General features: G+C 33.9%; 1 protein-coding gene across 1 annotated transcript; it reads left to right on the top strand.

Moving 5' to 3' along the window:
• On the top strand, positions 1-24,163 carry LOC149772413 (M-phase inducer phosphatase 1-like). Its single transcript, XM_089947851.1, has 7 exons — positions 1-90; positions 11,482-11,616; positions 13,757-13,909; positions 14,826-14,924; positions 15,511-15,641; positions 17,038-17,155; positions 23,015-24,163. Exons 1-7 carry the CDS (start codon positions 1-3, stop codon positions 23,153-23,155), a joined length of 867 nt encoding a protein of 288 aa, XP_089803977.1. The 3' UTR covers positions 23,156-24,163.
• The last annotated feature ends 1,708 nt before the right edge of the window (positions 24,164-25,871 follow it).

The following is a 25,871-nucleotide window of genomic DNA, read 5'->3' as shown; positions in this document are numbered from 1 at the left end:
ATGGCGGCCAATAAAGCAAATAGAGAGCTAGAGAAATACTTCAAGACAAGAGGGACAGAAACGAACGAAGGATCCTTCCTGGCATGCACAGTAATTTGATATGTCAGGAATAACAAGAGAAAGAGTTCCAAGGACAACAGCAGTGATGGTTATAATAAAAGAAAAAAACCGGAATACTTGCCACGGATATACTCAATCAACCCAAAGGGGTATCAAGGGTACATTGTACGCCCTGGAGGAACTCAGCCCGTACCACCATTTGGAGAATTAAATATTGCAGGGGAAACAGTTACAGTTAAGGAACCCACACCCACGTTGCGCAGAATAAAGACACAAACTGGAGAACTACACCTCTCTGACATACCACTTGGGATACCTCTAGAGGCAACGGTCCAAACGTTCGAGACAAAATTGAATTTCAAGGTGATTTCATCAAGATTAGTTACCATTCCCCTGACATCAATTTACAATGGAACAAGGATTTTAGAGATAGAGCAAATTAATAGTGAAATTAGCGTTTTTCTACACGGGTTTTTGGATAAGGGGTGTATTTAGCACAGAAAATGCAAAGATTTGAACAGATCGGACACACTCCACATAAATGCCCTAACAACCAAAGAGACCCCAACAGAGAACAGAGAACATTGAGGGCGAAACAAAAACAACAACAACAACAATCCGGAGAACGCAACAAGATGAAGAAACGCAAACCCCCAAAGCAACAGCAGAAAGAACGGCAAATACAAGTTAGACAGGAACAAAAATTCCAACAACAACATGATAAACAGAAACAACAAAAACAACAGCAAAAGGAAACCAAACAGAAACAAACAAAAGGGCAAAAAATCTCTCAACAAGGAAAAAAGAACCAAAAAGTACAAGCACCAACAACAAGCACCAGCAACAACTAACACAACAACAACAACATCAACAGAACAAAGTAACAGAGAATAGAGAAACGAAACAAGCAGCAAAAAAAAAAAAGTACAAGAGATAAATCCATAAGGGGAACAAAATAAGTAAAAACGAGTACCCAAGACAACAACAACAACAATAGGGATAAAACCAACTGACCTATCACCAAAGTATCTAACGGAAAAAGAAAGAAAAAATAGAAGAAAGAATCAGAAGGAGAGAAACAAGAAGCCGGAAGAGAGAAAAAGATGAGAAGATGGCTAAAGAATTAGCAGATGATGAATGTTTGCAATGAAAAACAAATTTAATAAATAAATATATATATATATATATATATATATATATATATATATATATATATATATATATATATATATATATATATATATATATGAGAATCATGAATGAAAAATATATACTTTAAAAAATAAAGAACAGCTCATCAAACATAGCACAACATTTAAAATTAGTGCAGGGGGGGTCTGCAAAGATCAAAACCGGAGAGATCAACCTCCAAAAAAAAAAAAAAAAGAAAATAGAAAGAGCATACGAAAATAAAGCTTATTACATATACTAAAAATGAAAGGTGACCTGAATGGGGTAAATGTTAAATGTTAAAGTTTAATTACCATCCAATCCCAATCGGAACACCTATCTTTTCTTTCAAAATCTATGTGGGAAATATTTGGATGGAGTCATGCAGCGTAGAAAAGGGGAAATAGCCAGAAACTGTCAAAGAACTCAATCACACGTTGAATTTCGCTAAGAAAAATATAACCATGTCAAAAACATTAATATACTAATATGGAATTATGTGCATAAGTTTTGCAAAAGAAAATTATCTAATAGGTGGATGCTTGAAAGAAAAGAATGTTTTGGAATGATTCGACCAATCAAGTCATCTCAATCTAATTGCCGTGATGAATGCAGTGTTGGCGTGAAGTATACACATGCCGTCTTTGTTAAACGTTGTGCATCTATATGGCAGCTACTGTAGTATTTTCGAGGTAATTTATCCGACTACGGGTGGAAAGTCTCTAGCGTGTCCACACCTAACAAAGAAACATCTTTATTTTATTTATATACCGAACAGCAGCCAGAAACAATGTAATGCTGAAGACATGCTCTGCAACTGAGAGCTACATTCATGCTTACATTAAGGTGGCTTTAAAATATAGAGAAAATGAAGCGGGCAGACGATATCGATGATACTACAAAAAGTATAATAATTAATCTTTCCATGATATATAAGAAACTCATATGATATGATGTGATATGATATGATATGATATGAATGATATGTTACGATACGATACGATGTATGTATGTATGTATGTATGTATGAATGCATGTATGTATGTATGTATGTATGTATGTATGTATGTATGTATGTATGTATGTATGTATGCATGTATGTATGCATTGTATGTATGCATGTATGTATGTATGTATATATGTATGCATGCATGCATGTATGTATGTAAGCATTGTATGTATGTATGTATGTATGCATGTATGTATGTATGTATGTATGTATGTATGTATGTATGTATGTATGTATGTATGTATGTATGTATGCATTGTAGGCATGTATGTATGTATGTATGTATGTATGTAAGCATTGCATGTATGTATGTATGTCTGTGTGTATGTATGTATGTATTATGTATGTATGTATATATGTGCGTGCGTGCGTGCGTATGTATGTATGTATGTATGACTTTATTTCCTCTTCAACAGAGATTACATCAGACTAATCAGATTCACGATAATACAAGATCATGAAGTACAACAGAGAAAGTGACAAAAATAAAAGAATGGTACTGTGTCAGCTACCGTATTCATAAAACGCAATACCTCGATACCTGCAATTATACAGCTATGTAGTCAGAGCTAAATAGCATTTGGCTTAGCACGGCACTGATCTTCTTTGAACATTAGCTTGATGATATTGACACAACGAAGGTCAGTACTACTGTATTGTTATGTGATTAACATTAATTTTTAAATAGTAAAGAAAATGAACTGGAAAACTTAAATAAGTGTAACAATATGTGTGTTTCTTTCTACATGACAAATGTATGCATGAATATATGTTTGTACGCATATGTGCGTGCGTGAGTCTGTGCGTATATGTATATGACTCACAGACTTTATTGCTTCTTCAGCAAAGATTATATCAAGTTAATCAAAGCACGGATTTGTTATAATATAAGATACAACACACAACAAAGAACTGAGAACCTATACAAGAGAAATACCGCGTCATCTAATGCCTTTACAATGTGAAATATATTAATACATACAATCATAGAATATTCTCCAGGAAATTTTGGGACTAAATATTCCTTGGGATAATATGGCTCTAACTTTTTTTTTTTTACATATTTTCCTTGGACTGCTAATGCCACTGCGAGTGTGTACATCAAGCGTATAGTATTACACGATTAACAGTAACCTAGGAATAGAAATGACACCAATTTGCATGTGTGTTTGAAAAATGTTTGAGAATTTTGCTGTAATTAGTTATAAAGCTGGTGCCTGAATAATTAAATTAAATATTGGTATAATTCGACAAAATAAAAAAGAAAGACACATAATTGTATGTGTGTATATCATCTCTCTCTCTCTCTCTCTCATATAAGAAAGCAATACAGTAATATCATATTGTAATATTCTTTTAGTGCTATCCAGGTATACTTTATTACTTTCTGTAGGGATAGGGATTTTTCTAAATTACAATTGTTTTTAGCCGACTCCCATTACGACACTAGAAGAAATAATGTAGGTTTCAACTGAGTTAGGTTTATTTTTATTTTTCAATTTGCAAAATATAAGCAGAATAACGCTACATTGTCATATTTAACGGGATGAACGGCAACTTTCGCAGACATAAATTAATCAACAACCGACAAAATGTTGTTTAGAAACTTTAATAATCAACTTTAATTTTGTAAAGTAATTGAAATGAAGAATATCTGTCTTCTATTTAATTTCAAACCTCTATATTTATAGTACTGCATTTAACGCTTGAATCATTAACAATAAAGATTGTTTAAAATAATATGAACATAATTTATTTCAAATGAATACTGTCTCCTCTTATTGGTTATTGAACGTCACATGTCACAATGACTAGGAACCGTCAATTTATTCATCACATCAGTCCGTCTGTCCGACCCTCCGACTACATATATATGAACACACGTATGGACTAGTAACTTGTTTTTATAACCTTGACCTGAATAAACACGATATATTTGCCATCTTGTTACTAAAAGTTGCTCTCTTCCGAAAATCTTACTCACACGTAATGTACCATGACTGCGCTTTTGCCAATCTTATGTGAATTTTTTTCTGCAATCTAGCTTGGTCATTATGTACCCTGAGTTATGTACCCTGAGATATATTTTCCATGTCCTTCTTTTAAATGCTTTCCAAGTAAAGTCAAGCACCAAATGTGTCAATGTATCATTAATTGGTTGTTGTTTCAACCTATTAGGGCATACACATATACATTAAAGGACATACGAACAGAGAAATAATCAGTCGAAAGCTTGGACACGCCTAAATGAATTCTTAAGCGTTGTGCTGAACGTGTCATGGGTTATGTGTTAGCACGCGATATAAATGGTACTTTATCTGCAGTCCGTGAGATGGCTCGAGGGAAATTTTGATATTTTAAGCAAGGGTTTATTTAGTCAATGGATAAAACGTGTGTTATATAATATATTTTAATGACAATAAAGAAAAAAAGAGTAGACGACGTCGAGAACTACTCTACGAGTTTGAAGTAAAATTTGCCAAGTAGGTTTAGTGATTTGAGACTTGTAATGGCTAGTCATCTCCGAGTATGAATACATTTATGGACATTATGCCATGATGAATGCTAACCGCATTTCTACGTTAGAATTTATTTGCGAATGCACACTCGCCTAAAGTTATAGCTACAATTTTTATTTATATCAGATACGTTAGATAAAAGTCACCGTTTGTCAGTTTCAAGCACCAGGGAGACATGGATTTGTCTGAGCGATGCAGGTAAGAGTTAACTTTTGCGAAGTTCAGTTTGAATCAATCTTTATTTAGCGTTCGTACATCTGCTTATGATGATCTCTGCTGAATATCGACAATTTAATACAACAATTTTATTAACATTCGAGATAATTTGGACAAGATGAACAACAAAAATATATTAAATGCTATTAATACATATTGCAACAGAAGCCAATCACGCTTTTGGGTCGATCCATGAAGCTGCCTTAGTTTGGTTTAAACCGTATTTATTTCACCGTTCTCAAATTAGGTACATTTGTAGCATTTCATGAAATCTGTAGAAATCATTAGCTGTAAAACCATCGTCTCCCTAATTGTTATAGAAAATTAAGAGAATAAAAGTGACCGATGGTACATGTTTTTACAAAGAATAAAGAAAAATATAAGAATAGGTGTATAAGGAATAGTATTTTGTATCGAGAACAACATTTTTAGACGAGCATGTAAAGCATAAAATTGTACTCATTTATTTAAAGATAAATTCTGCAAAGAAACTCGATGTCGTTAAAATTGCCTTGCATGTCTATCGAAATTTCGATCAGTTTCTATCGTTGTCATCTACTTATTCTTGAGATACGGCATTCTAAATGCACTCGTAACCCCCAGCCCCCCAAGTATGTGTCAATGGGATCCAGGTTTCAAGGAAACTGGGTATCGAACGATATCACTAATGGCCATTGATTCGCAAAAGTGTGGATATAAACAAAAATATTTAGTAGAAATATAACGGATCGTCGGCAAGTCTCAAGTCCAATATATTGTGATGTATCGCTTAATTTTAAAGCCAGTCTAAGGTGTGTTATCCAAGATATTGCATACCAACTGTTACTCAAACCTTAGGTGCTAGAACTCTCTAAGTTGTGGGAAATAATTATTTAGCATTAATGCATACTCAGTTCAATATATCTATACCTTTTAATTAGTATTTAGTTCAATTTATAGACACGATACCGTTAGTACCAATGAGTACTTAGTTCAGTCTAGACACTATACGTTTAGTACCAATGAAGGATTAGGGTCAGTCAATATGGGTCAGTGGTATTCAAGTCGTTTCGTACCCAGTAGAAACTGGTTGTTTCGTACCCAAGGTGATGGTCAGTTCGTACCCATTATTGTACACGGTCAGATATACCGTATTGTCACATTTGTGTAATAAACTGTTCCTGCCATAAAAATTGTATGAATAATCGCAATTTTATGGCAGGAACAGTTTATTACACAGATGTGACAATACAGTATATCTGACAGTATATATATATATATATATATATATATATATATATATATATATATATATATATATATATATATATATATATATATATGTGTGTGTGTGTGTGTGTATCACATTGCAAGTAAAAGAAAAAGGAAAACGTTGACCAGATTTAAATAATTGAATAAGTCCTTCTTTTGTAATCGCTCAAATCGATAAACATTGCCATTTTTCTTGGTTTTATTCAGTAATGCCTACCATGGCTGGAACATTTACAAATGTTTAACCACTCAAAGCAACTAGAAATTCGGTGATCTTTTAGTAATGGGCTGAAAAACTGTGTTGCTTAATTAATTTTGTCGTCTCCAATGACCAATACTAGTGTTAATGTCAGCTTTTGTCGGCTGCTACTCCATGGTACTCAAACTGTAGACCACGGTATACTGTCCGGACCGCCAAGCCATTTTTCTGTTGACCGCGGTATTCTACCCGGACCGCCACGCCATTTTCTGTAGACTGCCGGCCGCAAAAAACATAGTGCAAAAAGTTTTGGACAATTTAACCGATCACAAGAAGCTAACAAGTTAGTCACAGAACTGAAATTCACATTTTAAATAACTGAAATTGGCGAGTGAACATTTTTTTCTCCATTGTTTTGACAATATCTGTTTTATTTATTTTATTATCCTTCTAACTATAATGTACATAAATACTCTCACAAGAGAGAGAAAGAGGTGTAAATTTAACTTGGCACTGACTTTACATACATTTACGTTTGTATTTTAAGGCTATATATTTAATGTTTTGAATAAATTAATAAACTTTATCATGCTTGGATTCTGCCTGCAATAAATCATCAATAAAGCGTCCCAGGTAATACGGCATTCATCTGTCACCAAGGCAACGCCTGAAATCGAATGTGTAACAGTTTGAAATACGTAGAATATATATTTTTATATAATCTTGGTGATTATTTTTATGTTTAAATGTGTGCAATAAACGACTCTAGTTTTGGGTACGAAATGACGAGATCATTGGGTACGAAATGACCATATCATTGTGTACGAAATGACCATAGTATTAGATACGAACATTACTTCGCCAGTGAATACTAAGTTCGACCAATATATATATATATATATATATATATATATATATATATATATATATATATATATATATATATATATATATATATATATATATATATATACATATATATATATATATATATATATATATATATATATATATATATATATATATATATATATATATATATATATATATATATATATATATATATATATATATATATATATATATATATATAATCTTTAATATCAGTGAATACTTAGTTCAATCTACAGACACTATGCTTTTAGTACCGACTGACTGACTATTTGAATTCAGGACGCTTGCGCCCATCAGGGCATCTACGTCCAATACCTTTAGTACCAATAAGTTTGATATATATATATATATATATATATATATATATATATATATATATATATATATATATATATATAGACACTATACTTTTAATATCAGTGAGTACTTAGTTCAATCTTTGGACACTATAACTTCAGTACCAATGAGTTCGATCTAAACATACTATACATTTATTACCAATGAGTACTTAGTTCAATCTATGGACGCTATACATTTAGTACCAATGAGTACTTAGTTCAATCTATGGACGCTATACATTTAGTACTAATGATTACTCAGTTCAATCTTTAGACACTATACCTTATTGTCACTTGATGCGATGTACATCCTATTTATCTAAAACAAGTATGTAACTTTTCTTCTTAAGAGTGATATTCAGTCGGGTAGACATAACCTATTGTTAAGAAGGAACATTACCGATTGCCAATAGCCAGTCCGATAGGCAGTACCTATTGTTGGGAAGAAACATTACCGATTGTCAATAGCTTCGGGGGAGTAACAAATAAATTAAAACGACATTTATATAATTAGCTTTTAATATCAATTGTTTCTGATTGCTATCTAAATTGACACATATACAATATTAAAATTGACAATAATTAGATAGTAAACGTTTACTATAAGTTGGTTCATTTTAATTGTTTTAAATTTACAGTACCCAGAGAAAGGTGAGGGAGGAAAGAACCAATATAGGACTGATTAATACTTGCATATAAATTAATGAGTAAAGTTTAACGCTCCAAAGCTTTAAAAAGAGCTGGGTCAAAGGTTAAGTTTATAAAACAGCTCCATTCCTTCTCCAAAAGTAGACAAAATCTGGAAATTCGCAAGGAAGGAAACACCCTTTACAGGTTAATCATAACATAAGGTAATATAACATACACATCCACTAGCATTATCGACTAACAACACTTTTCAGGTACATTATATACACAAAATGAATGCTGGATGATTCAAAAATCAATAATTAATAATTTAAAATAGTATAGGATAAAACATGGTGATAGAAGGATTAATCAGTGGGCAACTACAGAGTTGATAAACTAATTAAGCTCCATGTTTCAGACCAATCTCAATGACATCTAATCTGTCACACAGTCAGATTTTTTGCGAAGGTTGGGATTGAGAAATGACAACTTAAATACATAATTATGTCTTTTAATGGTAGAAGATAGATACATCTACTGTTCGCCATAGCCAATCAAGCCTTTTTCTATTTTCACACACACACACACACACACACACACACACACACACACACACACATCTCCTTCATCCGGGACGTGGACCAACAACCATTATAAATATTGATTGTTCTACAAGTATATCTGAATGTGTAAGGTTTGGTTGATCGTAATTTAGAATAAGAATTGAGTAAGATTAAAACTATCATTATATTCCAAATGAACGTTTCGTAAATTAAAATAATGGTTGAACGCAAATTGTTTATCGAATTTAATTCATCATGCTGCCATTATTCCATGGGGATAATTAGTCTATTTAATTGTCTGATATTCACCACAAACTCTTTGAACTATCGTCACTCGGGGAAAAGTCATATCACACTAATGGTGTTGAAATTAAGATTAAGCCGAGTTTAAACATTTCTCTTGCAGACGTTAGGGATTATTTTCAGTAGCGTTGGGCACCGAGTTATTTCTGCATTTGAAAGATAGCAATTGTGTATGTTTAAACAAAGAAATGGCTAGACCTATTTATTTCAATACTAGTTTTTTGGCTGTGCATTACTGTCGAGATCAGCTTTACTCTGGATAATGGGCACAAAGGTAAATGTGTATTTTTTAATACTAATAACCCTTCTTTTCATTTTGGATTTTGGATATCGTAACTTGCACTGAAGGCAGTAATATCAACACAATGACCATTTATGACAAACAACACTATTGTGCGAACTTGCGACTTGTTAAGCGGTAGAATTGGAATGACAAGATCTTTCACAGTAAATTAAATCTGTGACGTTGTTTGAGCACTTTGATCATATTTGATACAAACAGGCCCACTTCAACAATGCATTGCATCAGGTTTATCATTGTTGTCAAGGAAGTAAGGGGAAAGAGCTTCATAGAGACGCGAACGGCGTTGAGTCCAACTTTTTTTTCAAACATATATTTTTACGACTAAATGTAATGTAGTTTCCTTTTATTTGTTCTAGCTCACAAAGGACTTGTATTTCTTGCTGCATGTTCAAACTACTGTATATACAGAGAATCAGTTGACACAATGCATGACGGGAAATCTTGTATGTAAATATTTTACATATGAAAAATAAAGGAATGAAAAAAAGGTTTTAAAATTTTTCAGGTGGATATTTGTGTGTAAGAGTGAACAGCGTACCATTTGGTAAATCAATGAAATCTTATTTATCCATGTGCGTCTTCCAAGTGAAATAAATCAGTCGCAGTGACATGTTACTTTATCAATGTTTCTTGACGAACAGGAAACTTACGACTAACATAACTGAGAATCTTTCAAGCACTTTCTAAATTGCACAAACAGTTCCTGCATGAGATTCATTTACTAGGAAATTACGTTAAAATAGTTAAAGAAGTGGATATTCGAATATATATTAGACGTACTCTCCCAGAGAATTGTATCTTATTTTTTAGAATGGCCGTGTTGCATGTCAGGAAATCAACCAGCCAGTCATTATTCCCGACAGTAAGGTTTTAAGATTTACAAGTAATTGCATTGGTTGTAATTTATGAAATATTTGTGTAATTATATGATGTAAGTTTATATATGTTACCAAATTTGCCAGAAGCCCTTGGTTTAAACGCATTAATACTTTTGACGCCTACGATTATAAAGAACATGTGGAAGTCATGCCAACGAACAAATCAACGTTGCGAGATGATTGGGTGGCACCTTATTTTAAGTCGTCCGCGTGGTGTTTTCAGTAATTCATTTTCCTCTTTGGTCAGCAAGGAACGCAGGGACTATTGCTCGCATTAGGAGGCCATTCTTTTATCAACGTTGTTTTGACCTCAGTAAACAAAGTTTAAACAATCATAAACCCTGAACCTTAAAATCGCACTAAGTGACGTTTTCAAAATTTATTCCCGGGCGGATTTGTATTTTGTGCAATTGCACGGTTTAGTCCGAGACAAAGGTCTTAAGCGATGGATTTATTTTAGCTATATTAAAACTGGGAACATATTTTATTACACTTTTAAACTGAAAATAACCGCCACAAAGTTTTCCTTAAATATCACTACCCACAGAAGTGTATAATGAATTTATGTTGATATTGCAAACTTTCAAGACAAAAACCTACAAGGCGAGAAGCAAATTGTAAATGTAATGTGACTGGTTTAAAAGTAAAAAGGTAGGTACTTTAATCTAGTTTATTATCAATTACTACTTTATTTATTTATTTATTCATTATGATAACTGTATTATTCTTGTTGTCCAAGTCATTATCATCATCATCGTCGTCGTCAACAACACGTTTTTAATTTGCTTAAAAACTCTTATTTATTTTACATATACAAAGACTATTATTTAGATTGGGTTCATTCAGAAGATAAGGCATATAAAATATATCGTAATATTATTTGTGTTTCCTTTTCAGACTTACCTTTGGTTCAGAAATGGATCATTCTGTAAGTATACCGCCGCTGCTGCTATAACTATTGCTACTACTACTACTACTACTACTACTACTGCCGCTACTACTTTTCGACTATTTGTATATTGCCATTGTTTATAAAACAAGTGCTACTACTACTGCTACTACTTCCACTGCTGATATTATTATTATTGTTGTTGTTGTTGTTATTATTATTATTATTATTATTATTATTATTATTATTATTATTCAGATACCAGTTCCTATTGTCACACCAGGGAAGTGGGCAGCAATGGAGCCTATGGGCTCTTGGCAAAGGAAGGACCTATGTTCCATCAGCATGGCTACTCTGGACGAGGATTCAGGTCTTGGAATGGATATAGACCAGGTAAACAGCTAAATAGCAAAAAATCTGCAGTACAAACTATACAAACATATTGTATACTCCACGTTATATCACTGACTGTCTATCAACTGGTGTAATATATTTGATAACCTGTAATAAATTTAATATGCAGTATGTTGGACAAACACTTTAATACGTTTCTAGCAGAAAAAATAAACACAGCTTTTATATTAAAAAAAATGTACGGATGCTTCGTTCTCCTCCAACGCCTCAACTCATTTTAATGCGAATAGTCACTCATTATTTAATTTTTCTTTCATGCCAGTCATAGTGTGCATGCCGACTATAAAATATTAAAGAAATTTACTAGATACATTAGTTGAATACTTTGCATCGCAATGGCCTTATGACATTATATAAATCTGTACAAAATTTTAATTAAAGAAATGATGTGTCATATTCATAACAAAACACCTCCTATATGCATTCACACACTTATCTTTTTAGGAAAATGTCCTGACCTCGAACCAGCTGAATACGTCTATATATGATGAAGAGGATATGGACGTCCCCCAAACTGAGGTATTCATTACGTTATCATTATTATCATTATTTTATATCTTTCTTTGTATTTGTACGAAATCATCCCTTACATACATACATACATACATACATACATACATACATACATACATACATACATACATACATACATACATACATACATACATACATACATACATTACGTTAATTGCATGATTATATGTGTGCATACTTATTTTGTTATTTCGTTATCACTGATTCATTCTTTTACACGGTGAAACATTTCCAGATATGTTAAAATGTTAGCTCCGCCTGTTAAATATACGCAAAAGCACATAAGTGTTGCCTTACCTAGGTACCAGAGTTCCTTATTTTCGTTTCATACACATTTTTACCCAGTGACCGAATCCAGGGTTTATTGGGAAATATACAAGCCAGGCTTAAGGCAGGCAGGAAATATTTACAAATATTAGTAATATTTCCAGTGCTCATTGGATGACATATTTTTATGTATGTTGACATGTTATACCTTATATGTTCCTTCCCTAATGTAATCAGCACATTTAACTAAAATATGAATAATTTGTTTCTGTAAAATACCAGATAGTAAAGGAAAGGCGTCCACGTCGAGGCTTAAAACGGAAAACTCATTGAATCAGTTGCTGAGATGCCGCAAAATAAAAGTTGGCAGCATTTATTTTCTCATAGATAAAGTAGTATACTGGGACTCGCACTTAGAATGAACACCAGTTCCAATATAGAAATACATAGTCCTAGTCAAAAGTGTTGTAATATTATTTATATATTGTTTTATCTTTACCAGTTTCAGAGTAGACGTCCAGCAAAGAAGTGTTTTAAGTCTCTCTGCATAAGACGATGTCTTTTTAACAATAAGCGTTCACTGTACCAGGAAGAAAATGTATCATCTACATCAAAACGATTTAGGGATGAGAGTCTCTCGCCAATGCCGTCATCTTTGACAATTTCGACCAATGTAAGTTATACGTTACAATATTTCTTTTTAAATTAAAGTTTTAATGAATATTTTAACAAACATGTTTTAAAAGTGTTTTCTTCTCCTACTAAATAGTGATATATTTATAAAGACTTCGCTAGTGAGCTCTTTACGTGAACTGAGATTTTCTTATTTCATGTGTAATGAAAATACTTGTATTCATATATTCTCCCATTTGTTTTGGCGTTATTTTGATTTGTAAGATTTTTTTCCAAGATGGCGCCGAAAATCCAGCATTGAAGTTCTTGCATTCGCTTCTTTTTAGAGCTTCACGCGGTCAAATAAACTTGGATACAAACGAGGAGCAATTAGTCAAAACCTCCACATCAGACCGGGTGCATCTGTGTAGTTCTAGTAATATGACTGCCTACTGTTTTTATTTTCTCTTTTTTCTGCATATTGTGTTTATGTCTGAGTGGTTTTTGGCAATTCAGATAGTTATTAGCAATTTAAAAAAAAGTTCTGTAAATCTACCAGAAAAGAAGAAAAACAAGGCGTACAGGTTCTAATATTTAGAATAAAAAGTATTAAACACTGTATCCAAGCTATATTTCGACAGAAAAATTTCACGTATTTTAGGCGATGAATAATAATAATAAATCGTTTTTTTTTTCTCCATTACAGTTAGCTCCAAGTCCTGACGCTACCTCTGTTATCACAGACGCAGTGGATCGCATGACCTTTGGATCTGACCTTATCGCTGATGGGTCAAGGACGTATAGTCTTCCCACAGTACCCAGTAATCATACAGACCTGAAATGTATCTCCACCCAAACGGTAAGATCAAACCTGATTTGCATATTGTCTAGAAAATTAGCATTTCCTTGTTGATTTTGAGCATATCCAGATTCGAGAATCGTGTTCACGTTTAAGTTTCTTGGATAAGGGCTAATGGCTTAATGTTGGATATAGCTCATGGTGCTTATTTAGAATAACGGGTATCATCAACTTTTAAAAGGAATCTTCTAAATGCTTGAATATTTTTGCAAAATATTTGAATATGACGCAACACTGGTGGGTGATTACTTACAAATATATTTACTTTGCCAAGGCATTTTTGTTTTCTTCTGTTTGTTTGAGAAAAAAAAATTTCTGGTCTTCCATTTTATCAAAATATGCAAAAGCCGATTGAAATTTATCATAACCGTATAAGTAAAACATACCTTATACAGCAATGCGTGGTCTCTCGGGACATGACACTGCTGTACTACACTTCGCGCAAGTCTGGATTGTGTGTTTCGTTTTTTAGTGTACTATTTGGGATAGAAAAAAATCACGCCAATTTGATCATCTTTTGAATGAAATAACATCGATCTAATAAACATACCTGTTTTCAGGGCCGGATCTGGTCAAATGTTCGGTGGGCTGGGTTCAAAATTTCAAACGGACTCGGACTTTCCTCGAAATGGCACCGGAAATTCCGGATACCCTTCTACATCCGATCCTGGTTTTTATTTATTTACACCTAAGTCATAAAATGCAAACAGCTTCTGAGAAAATGCATATGAACCAAAAGTTTTTCTCCAAATTGTTAATTAGAGGCACTTTTATTTAAATCGTATTGTGCGTAAAACGATTTTAGATATGCAAATAATATAAAAAAAGAAACATATGCCCCTAGTAGAAATTTTGGAGGTTTATTTGTATGGGATACTGGCGTTTAGTTGTATGGATTTGATTTTTATTTTTGCAGATGGCTGCCGTTCTCAGAGGAGAATATGTAGGAATTGATAAAAGCTGTACTATAATTGACTGTAGATACCCTTATGAGTTTCAAGCCGGACACATTGAGGTATTGGAGTCATAACACCATCACAACAAACACCCACCCCCCAACCAAAAAAATAAACCGCAAACAAAACAAAATAGATGCTATACAACGTCAGAAGTATTGAAAGAATGTGTTTATGCGTTAATGTTACATTTAATAAATTACATTCTATTTTATCTTTGATATAGCGAACATAAAATAAACATGGCATCAGCAGCAGTAGAAACAACAGAAGCAATAATAATAATAATAATAATAATAATAATAATAACAATAAATAGCAACAATAATAATAATAAAAAATTAATTTGTATTTTAATATGTATACTGTTTTGTGAACATATTCTTCCATTGTAGGTACTTTTGATGACATCATTTGTTGATACCAATCCGCGGTGAAATTTTTGATTAACACTAAGTATTATTTGGTTAGAAGTTCTCTTGTCGACCAAGTGAATCAGTCTTATTTATTTTCTGTAGTGCTTGTATTGCATATTTTGTATCAATGCTTGACATTAAGACATGTATTTGCTTTTCTTCTTGTAGCAAGAATATATTTTAATTAGTGTTCTTTCTTTTTCGATAATTTAACATCGTGTCATTACAGGGCGCTGTGAATTTATACACAAAGGAAACGGTGCAACAGTTCCTACATCAAACAATTGAAGAGAGTTACAGCTCCCAAAGACGTATAATTATTTTTTATTGTGAATTTTCCTCGGTGAGAGGGCCAAAAATGTAAGTATAAATTTCTCAGTTTTGCAGTCGGGTGATGTCATTAAAATAAAGTTTTTATTTTACTTACTGATTCGTGCAAAACTGAGCAATGCTCAGACCAAGCAATGATCAACACGAATATTGCAAGCATGGGGAAAGCATAGGTGATTTGGTTTCCTCGATATATTTCAATTTCATATTCTAATTGTTCACATATAGGTTTTTATTCTACTTTTTCAACCAATAATTCACCCAATCCCACCCATTCCATATTACTTTTAGGTTTTAGTGGCCAAAAGTTTAAAAGCTTAGTTCTCCGTTTATTAAGGAGCTCGAATCCAAAGGTTCATCTTCAACTGTTTTTGTGTGTGTGTTTTTTGTTTTTGTGTGTGTGTGTTTTGTTTGTGTGTGTGTGTGTGTTTTGTTTTTGTGTGTGTGTGTGTTTTGTTTTTGTGTTTGGGTTTATTTTGGGTTTTGTTTTATTTCTCTTGCGGGGATGGGGTTGGTTTAAATTTGCAAGTGTTTGGTTAAACAGAGTCGAATGGGTAAATGGGTTTTTTCTTTTCGTCCTACAGGGTTGTCATAGGTCGTACTAAAAGGTTCAAGGGTATTACTAGAAACATTCTTAAGAGGTATTCAGTATATAATGATTCCATTTTAATTCTTGGAGAATGCATGCTTTATAGCTCGAATGTCATGGACAAAGAATTAATAACGATGTTTAGAAATTTAGATCTGAGGAAAGAATTTGAAACGTTGAGGGACACCAGTACCTGAACCAAACTCTTATCTATCTGCCTGCTGGGCTCGACTTTCAATATATTTATCAGTATACGTGCAGGGCTCGACTTTCAATATATTTATCAGTCTGCATGCTGGGCTCGACTTTCAATATATTTATCAGTATGCATGCTGGGCTCGACTTTCAATATATTTATCAGTCTAGTTGCCCATTTTGTGAAAAACAGCATTGAGAGCTCTACACAATTATTTTCCCTCAAGAAATGTGAAAACATAAACTATTTTTTTGCCCCATATAATTTATATTTTGCACATGGAAAACCAAACTAGAATTCTGACTAACTAGGTTTCAGGCTTCGTAGAATTTAACTGCTCTGGCTTTCATAGCATTATTGTTCACGTGTGTTGTAATGGGTTTACTGTCACTGAATGAATGAATTTCGTGCTATTTTAAGTCTGCAAAGATAACAGACGTGATTTCAAAGGAACCGATTATAAAGTCTTTGACGTCATGTGGAAAACATGTATATAACCAGCTCAACAAAATGTTCTCATTTGTCGGGGTTTTTTTTGAAGCAGCTAAAACTTGGTTTTACAATTTCGAGTAGAGACTACTGGGTAATTAAATGCACGTTGGATGGATGGATGGATGGATTGATTGATTGATTGATTGCAGGTACCGCTTCTTGAGGGAGCAGGACAGGATTCTAAATAAAGACAACTATCCACAGCTGTGCTACCCAGAAGTCTACCTGCTAGACAGAGGTTACAAAGCCTTTTATGAAGACCACAAGGTAGGAATATGCCATATTATATGCTTTTAGGAAGACCACAAGGTAGGAATATGCCATACTCTATGCTTTATGGTGACCCCAAGATAGGAATAGGCCATACTCCATACTTTATGGAGACCACACGGTTGGAATATGCCATATTATATGCTTTATGAAGACCACAAGGTAGGAATAGGCCATACTCTATGCCTTATGGAGACCACGCGGTAGGAATATGTCATACTCTATACTTTATGGAGACCACAAGGTAGGAATAGGCCATATTCTATGCTTTATGAAGACCACACGGTAGGAATATGTCATACTCTATACTTTATGGAGACCACAAGGTAGGTATAGGCCATATTCTATGTTTTATGGAGACCACACGGTAGGAATAGACCATATTCTATGCTTTATGGAGACCACAAGGTAGGAATAATCCATATTCTATGCTTTATGGAGACCACAATGTAGGAATATGCCATATTCTATGCTTTATGGAGACCACACAGTAGGAATATGCCATCCTCAAAGACCACAAGGTAGGAATATGTTATACTCTATACTTTTATGAAGACCACAAGGTAGGAATATGCCATATTCTATACTTTATGAAGACCACAAGGTAGGAATATGCCATATTCTATACTATATGGAGACCACATGGTAGGAATATGCCATACTCTATACTTTATGAAGATCACAAGGTAGGAATATGTCATATTCTATACTTTATGAAGACCACAAGGTAGGAATATGCCATATTCTATGCTTTATGGAGACCACACGGTAGGAATATGCCATCCTCAAAGACCACAAGGTAGGAATATGTTATACTCTATACTTTTATGAAGACCACAAGGTAGGAATATGCCATATTCTATACTTTATGAAGACCACAAGGTAGGAATATGCCATATTCTATACTATATGGAGACCACATGGTAGGAATATGCCATACTCTATACTTTTATGAAGACCACAAGGTAGGAATATGCCATATTCTATACTTTATGAAGATCACAAGGTAGGAATATGCCGTATTCTATACTTTATGGAGACCACACGGTAGGAATATGTCATATTCTATACTTTTATGAAGACCACAAGGTAGGAATATGCCATATTCTATACTATATGGAGACCACATGGTAGGAATATGCCATATTCTATACTTTTATGAAAATCACAAGGTAGGAATATGCCATATTCTATACTTTATGAAGATCACAAGGTAGGAATATGCCATATTCTATACTTTTATGAAGATCACAAGGTAGGTATATGTCATATTCTATACTTTATGAAGACCACAAGGTAGGAATATGCCATATTCTATGCTTTATGGGGACCACATGGTAGGAATATGCCATATTCTATACTTTATGAAGATCACAAGGTAGGAATATGCCATATTCTATACTTTATGGAGACCACACGGTAGGAATATGTCATGTTCTATACTTTTATGAAGACCACAAGGTAGGAATATGCCATATTCTATACTATATGGAGACCACATGGTAGGAATATGCCATACTCTATACTTTTATGAAGACCACAAGGTAGGAATATGCCATATTCTATACTATATGGAGACCACATGGTATGAATATGCCATATTCTATACTTTTATGAAGATCACAAGGTAGGAATATGTCATATTCTATACTTTATGAAGACCACAAGGTAGGAATATGCCATATTCTATACTATATGGAGACCACACGGTAGGAATAGGCCATACTCTATACCTTATGGAGAACACACGGTTGGAATATGCCATATTCTATAATTTTATGAAGATCACACGGTTGGAATATGCCATTTTCTATGCTTTATGGAGACCACAAAGTAAAAATATGCCATATTCTATGCTTTATGGAGACCACAAGGTAGGAATAGGCTATATTCTAAGCTTTATGGAGACCACAATGTAGGAATATGCCATATTCTATGCTTTATGGAGACCACACGGTAGGAATATGCCATCCTCAAAGACCACAAGGTAGGAATATGTTATACTCTATACTTTTATGAAGACCACAAGGTAGGAATATGCCATATTCTATACTATATGGAGACCACATGGTAGGAATAATCCATATTCTATACTTTATGAAGACCACAAGGTAGGAATATGCCATATTCTATGCTTTATGGAGACCACACGGTAGGAATATGCCATCCTCAAAGACCACAAGGTAGGAATATGTTATACTCTATACTTTTATGAAGACCACAAGGTAGGAATATGCCATATTCTATACTATATGGAGACTACATGGTAGGAATATGCCATATTCTATACTTTTATGAAGATCACAAGGTAGGAATATGTCATCTTCTATACTTTATGAAGACCACAAGGTAGGAATATGCCATATTCTATACTATATGGAGACCACATGGTAGGAATATGCCATACTCTATGCTTTATGGAGACCACACAGTAGGAATAGACCATACTCTATACCTTATGGAGAACACACGGTTGGAATATGCCATATTCTATACTTTTATGAAGATCACAAGGTTGGAATATGCCATTTTCTATGCTTTATGGAGACCACAAAGTAAAAATATGCCATATTCTATGCTCTATGGAGACCACAAGGTAGGAATAGGCTATATTCTAAGCTTTATTGAGACCACAATGTAGGAATATGCCATATTCTATGCTTTATGGAGACCACACGGTAGGAATATGCCATCCTCAAAGACCACAAGGTAGGAATATGTTATACTCTATACTTTATGAAGACCACAAGGTAGGAATATGCCATATTCTATACTTTATGAAGATCACAAGGTAGGAATATGTCATATTCTATACTTTTATGAAGACCACAAGGTAGGAATATGCCATATTCTATGCTTTATGGAGACCACACGGTAGGAATATGCCATCCTCAAAGACCACAAGGTAGGAATATGTTATACTCTATACTTTTATGAAGACCACAAGGTAGGAATATGCCATATTCTATACTTTTATGAAGACCACAAGGTAGGAATATGCCATATTCTATACTATATGGAGACCACATGGTAGGAATATGCCATACTCTATACTTTTATGAAGATCACAAGGTAGGAATATGTCATATTCTATACTTTATGAAGACCACAAGGTAGGAATATGCCATATTCTATACTACATGGAGACCACATGGTAGGAATATGCCATACTCTATGCTTTATGGAGACCACACAGTAGGAATAGGCCATACTCTATACCTTATGGAGAACACACGCTTGGAATATGCCATATTCTATACTTTTATGAAGATCACAAGGTTGGAATATGCCATTTTCTATGCTTTATGGAGACCACAAAGTAAAAATATGCCATATTCTATGCTCTATGGAGACCACAAGGTAGGAATAGGCTATATTCTAAGCTTTATGGAGACCACAATGTAGGAATATGCCATATTCTATGCTTTATGGAGACCACACGGTAGGAATATGCCATCCTCAAAGACCACAAGGTAGGAATATGTTATACTCTATACTTTATGAAGACCACAAGGTAGGAATATGCCATATTCTATACTTTATGAAGATCACAAGGTAGGAATATGTCATATTCTATACTTTATGAAGACCACAAGGTAGGAATATGCCATATTCTATGCTTTATGGAGACCACACGGTAGGAATATGCCATCCTCAAAGACCACAAGGTAGGAATATGTTATACTCTATACTTTTATGATGACCACAAGGTAGGAATATGCCATATTCTATACTTTATGAAGATCACAAGGTAGGAATATGCCATATTCTATACTTTATGAAGACCACAAGGTAGGAATATGCCATATTCTATACTATATGGAGACCACATGGTAGGAATATGCCATATTCTATACTTTTATGAAGATCACAAGGTAGGAATATGTCATATTCTATACTTTATGAAGACCACAAGGTAGGAATATGCCATATTCTATACTATATGGAGACCACATGGTAGAAATATGCCATACTCTATGCTTTATGGAGACCACACGGTAGGAATAGGCCATACTCTATACCTTATGGGGAACACACGGTTGGAATATGCCATATTCTATACTTTTATGAAGATCACAAGGTTGGAATATGCCATTTTCTATGCTTTATGGAGACCACAAAGTAAAAATATGCCATATTCTATGCTTTATGGAGACCACAAGGTAGGAATAGGCTATATTCTAAGCTTTATGGAGACCACACGGTAGGAATAGGCCATATTCTATACTTTATGGAGACCACACGGTAGGAATAGGCCATATTCTATGCTTTATGGAGACCACAAGGTAAGAACAAGCCATATTATATGCTTTATGGAGACAACAAGGTAGGAATAGGCCATATTCTATGCTTTATGGAGACCACACGGTAGGAATAGGCCTTATTCTATGCTTTATGGAGACCACACGGTAGAAATAGGCCATATTCTATACTTTATGGAGACCACAAGGCAGGAATATACCAAACTCTACACTTTTATGGAGACCACACGGTAGGAATAGGCCATATTCTATGCTTTATAGAGACTACAAGGTAGGAATATGCCATACTCTATACTTTATGGAGACCACAAGGTAGGAATATACCAAACTCTATACTTTTATGGAGACCATAAGGTAGGAATAGACCATATTCTATGCCTTATGGAGACCACACGGTAGGAATAGGCCATATTCTATGCTTTATGAAGACCACAAGGTAGGAATATGCCATACTCTATACTTTTATGAAGACCACAAGGTAGGAATATACCAAACTCTATACTTTTATGGAGACCACAAGGTAGGAATATGCCATATTCTATGCTTTATGGAGACCACACGGTAGGAATATGCCATACTCTATACTTTTATAAAGACCACAAGGTAGGAATATACCAAACTCTATACTTTTATGGGAGACCACAAGGTAGGAATATGTTATACTCTATACTTTTATGAAGACCACAAGGTAGGAAAATATCAAAATCTATACGTTTATAAACACCACAAGGTAGGAATATGTTATACTCTATACTTTTATGAAGACCACAAGGTAGGAAAATATCAAAATCTATACGTTTATAAACACCACAAGGTAGGAATATGTTATACTCTATACTTTTATTAAGACTACAAGGTAGGAATATAGCAAACTATATAATTTTATGAAGACATCAAGGTAGGAATATATCGAACTCTATACTTTTATGAAGACATGAAAACAGTAATATGTCATACTCTATAATTTTATGAAGACACCAAGGTACAATTGTGCCATACTTTAAAAACACTTATATTTTATGTAACATAGCAGTTTCGTTCAATATCACCCAGAAATTTATTTAAGACTTTTAACCTCGGGCTGATTAACCTAGCTCATGAACGATAGTCGTTGAGTCATAAAATCTACATGGATAACGTCTCAAGTTTTTGTCCATTATTTAATTTTTAATTAGAAAAGGCTATGGACGAGAAAACATTAAAAAAAAAGAAAATTTACACTGAGGTTTCTTTGAAAAGTATCAGAGATTTTTTGGACCTTATTTACGTATTCGGTCCTTTGAAATGACATTAAATATCAATATAGTGAAATTAAAACTAGCAAAGTCTTTTGCAAGTGAGATTACCAATTTAGTTATGGTGCATAAACGTTTTTTTTAAACTTGTATTCTTTGATGCCGCTGCTATTACACAGGTTATAACAAATAATATGCGACATATAGAAAGAAATGATATGGTATAAAGATACAATAATAAGTTACCTAAGTGAGAAGAGAGTGTATGTATGTATGTATGTATGTATGTATGTATGTAAGACAATAATAAAATCAGTGAAAATGAATCAAAAGTTTCATGTTTTGGTATTTCGTTCTAGCTTTACTGTGAACCGACGGACTACATACCGATGTCGCACAAAGATTACAGTGTTGAACTACGCCACTTTAAGACCAAGTCTAAATCCTGGTCCGCCGGTGATAAAAGACACAACCATCTTTGCCATAAACTGGTCTTCTGAATAAATGGACGGGTCTTCTATTTGCCTATTCCTAATTGTATTCGCCTTATTTAAATGGATGGTTAAAAAAAAATTGAGAATATTAAGAATGGTTCCAGTAATCCACTACCACCTGTGTCTGCAGTATTCGAGCAAATCTTGGGCACAACAATAGGGTTCCTGGTCCTAGGCAAAGGATCAGTCGTCGAGAACCATGTAGCCCCCCTGGGGTATACTGCCTATGAATACCATCCAAATTCGTCCCTATCCCACCCTCAAAATAGTCAAGATGTCTGTGAGCTGTCTTGCACATTCAGTATTTTGAGTACGACTGTGGTAAGATTAAATCTCTAAGAGAATGGCTTCCACGTGTCACAACAAAGGGGGAATGCAGGAGAATACATTAATCACCATTGCATGAGAACTTTAGTGATGGTGCTTTTTCCGTCATCGTTTCCTAACCGTTCGAAGACTGCTAATGAGAAAAACAAAATAGCAGCTCCCGAGCTGAAAATAGCTTGATGAACGTGTGCATAATAAATAAATTCATTTTCTGACAGGATGGTTATCCGTACATGTTTGAAATATCACGATATTTTGTCTTTTATGAGATATTCATTCAAATACGTTATGCTTTTAATACTGACGTCCACGTTATCAGAGATGTACTGTAAAATAGAATTGCTTTTTGAAGATGTACATATTAATATTACTCGCTGCAGATAACTGAGTATGACCGATTCATAATATTACTGTGATCGAATCTATCTATCTATCTATCTATCTCTCTCTCTCTCTCTCTCTCTCTCTCTCTCTCTCTCTCTATATATATATATATATATATATATATATATATATATATATATATATATATATATACCGTTCCGTTGGTCTAGTGGTTAGAGTGTCAGCCTGGTCGTGGGCTCGATTCCAGGCCGATTCATACCAGAGACTTACAAAACGGGTGCTAACAGCTGTCTTGCTTGGCATTCAGCATTAAGAGGACTGGTCGGCCTGGTGTCAGGATAATGTGACTGGGTGGGTGGGTGGGGCATTATACTACATGTCTGCGGCATGATGCCCAAGTGCTAGACATCACTATAAACTGCCACATTGTAGACATCGTAGCGATATGACTGAAAAATTGTTAAAGCTACGTTAAAAATCAAAATCACATCACATCATATATATATATATATATATATATATATATATATATATATATATATATATATATATATATATATATATATATCGAATTTTGTAAGTGTTATTTATAATTTATAGAGAGGGATATTGTTTTTTTCCATGTGTTATCTTGTGTGTTGATAATGGACATAAAATGTGCATAAGTATACGTGTATATATAAATTGTAACATATTTTATATTGTCTATGTATGTTTATAAATGTATATTGGATATTAACATATTTTCATAGGTGGACGCTGTATATTGGGAATAAAATCCTTCGATCTTCAGGACAGTGTCTTTCCTTGTTTATTTTCAAGCTTCTAATTTATTCCCACTCTATAATGTTCTAAACGTGTGTCTAGCAGGTAATATTGTATGTATGTTCTAAACGTGTGTCTACCACGTCATATTATATGCATGTTCTAAACGTGTGTCTAGCAGGTCATATTGTATGCATGTTCTAAACGTGTGTCTAGCAGGTAATATTATATGCATGTTCTAAACGTGTGTCTAGCAGGTAATATTGTATGTTTGTTCTAAACGTGTGTCTACCACGTCATATTATATGCATGTTCTAAACGTGTGTCTACCACGTCATGTTATATGCATGTTCTAAACGTGTGTCTACCAGGTCATATTATATGCATGTTCTAAACGTGTGTCTAACAGGTCATATTGTATGCATGTTCTAAACGTGTGTCTAGCAGGTAATATTATATGCATGTTCTAAACGTGTGTCTAGCAGCTAATATTGTATGCATGTTCAAAACGTGTGTCTACCAGGTCATATTATATACATGTTCTAAACGTGTGTCTACCTTGTCATATTGTATGCATGTTCTAAACGTGTGTCTACCAGGTCATATTATATACATGTTCTAAACGTGTGTCTACCTTGTCATATTGTATGCATGTTCTAAACGTGTGTCTACCAGGTTATATTGTATGCATGTTCTAAACGTGTGTTTACCACGTTATATTGTATGCACGTTCCAAACGTGTGTCTACCAGATAATAGTGTATGGATGTTCTAAACGTGTGTCTACCGTGTCATATTGTATGCATATTCTAAACGTGTGTCTGCCATGTCATATTTATATGCATGTTCTAAACGTGTGTCTAGCAGGTAATATTGTATGCATGTTCTAAACGTGTGTCTACCACGTCATATTATATGCATGTTCTAAACGTGTGTCTACCAGGTAATAGTGTATGCCTGTTCTAAACGTGTGTCTACCTTGTCATATTGTATGCATGTTCTAAACGTGTGTCTACAATGTCATATTTATATGCAAGTTTCAAAACACGTCAGTCTAGCAGGCAATATTGTATGCATGTTCTAAATGTGTCTACCATGTCATATTTATATGCATGTTCTAAACGTGTATCTAGCAGGTAATATTGTATGCATGTTCTGAACGTGTCTACCATGTCATATAGTATGAATGTTCTAAACAGGTGCCTATCATGTCATATTATATGCATGTTATAAACGTGTGTCTACCATGTCATATAGTATGAATGTTTTACACATATGCCTACCAT

Source organism: Sinohyriopsis cumingii, unplaced genomic scaffold, assembly GCF_028554795.1.
Source record: "Sinohyriopsis cumingii isolate HCF-2022 unplaced genomic scaffold, ASM2855479v2 utg001510l, whole genome shotgun sequence".
Lineage (NCBI taxonomy): Eukaryota > Metazoa > Mollusca > Bivalvia > Unionida > Unionidae > Sinohyriopsis > Sinohyriopsis cumingii.
This window is presented reverse-complemented; position numbering and strand designations above follow the sequence as displayed.

What these genes read in the sequence shown, in the direction of transcription:
- LOC149772413 (XM_089947851.1), top strand. Translation starts at nt 1, where the DNA reads ATGGCGGCCAATAAAGCAAATAGAGAGCTAGAGAAATACTTCAAGACA. An exon ending in TTGGAATGGATATAGACCAG is followed by an intron (nt 11,617 to 13,756) that starts GTAAACAGCTAA and finishes TCTCCATTACAG; the next exon opens with TTAGCTCCAAGTCCTGACGC. An exon ending in TTCAAGCCGGACACATTGAG is followed by an intron (nt 14,925 to 15,510) that starts GTATTGGAGTCA and finishes GTGTCATTACAG; the next exon opens with GGCGCTGTGAATTTATACAC.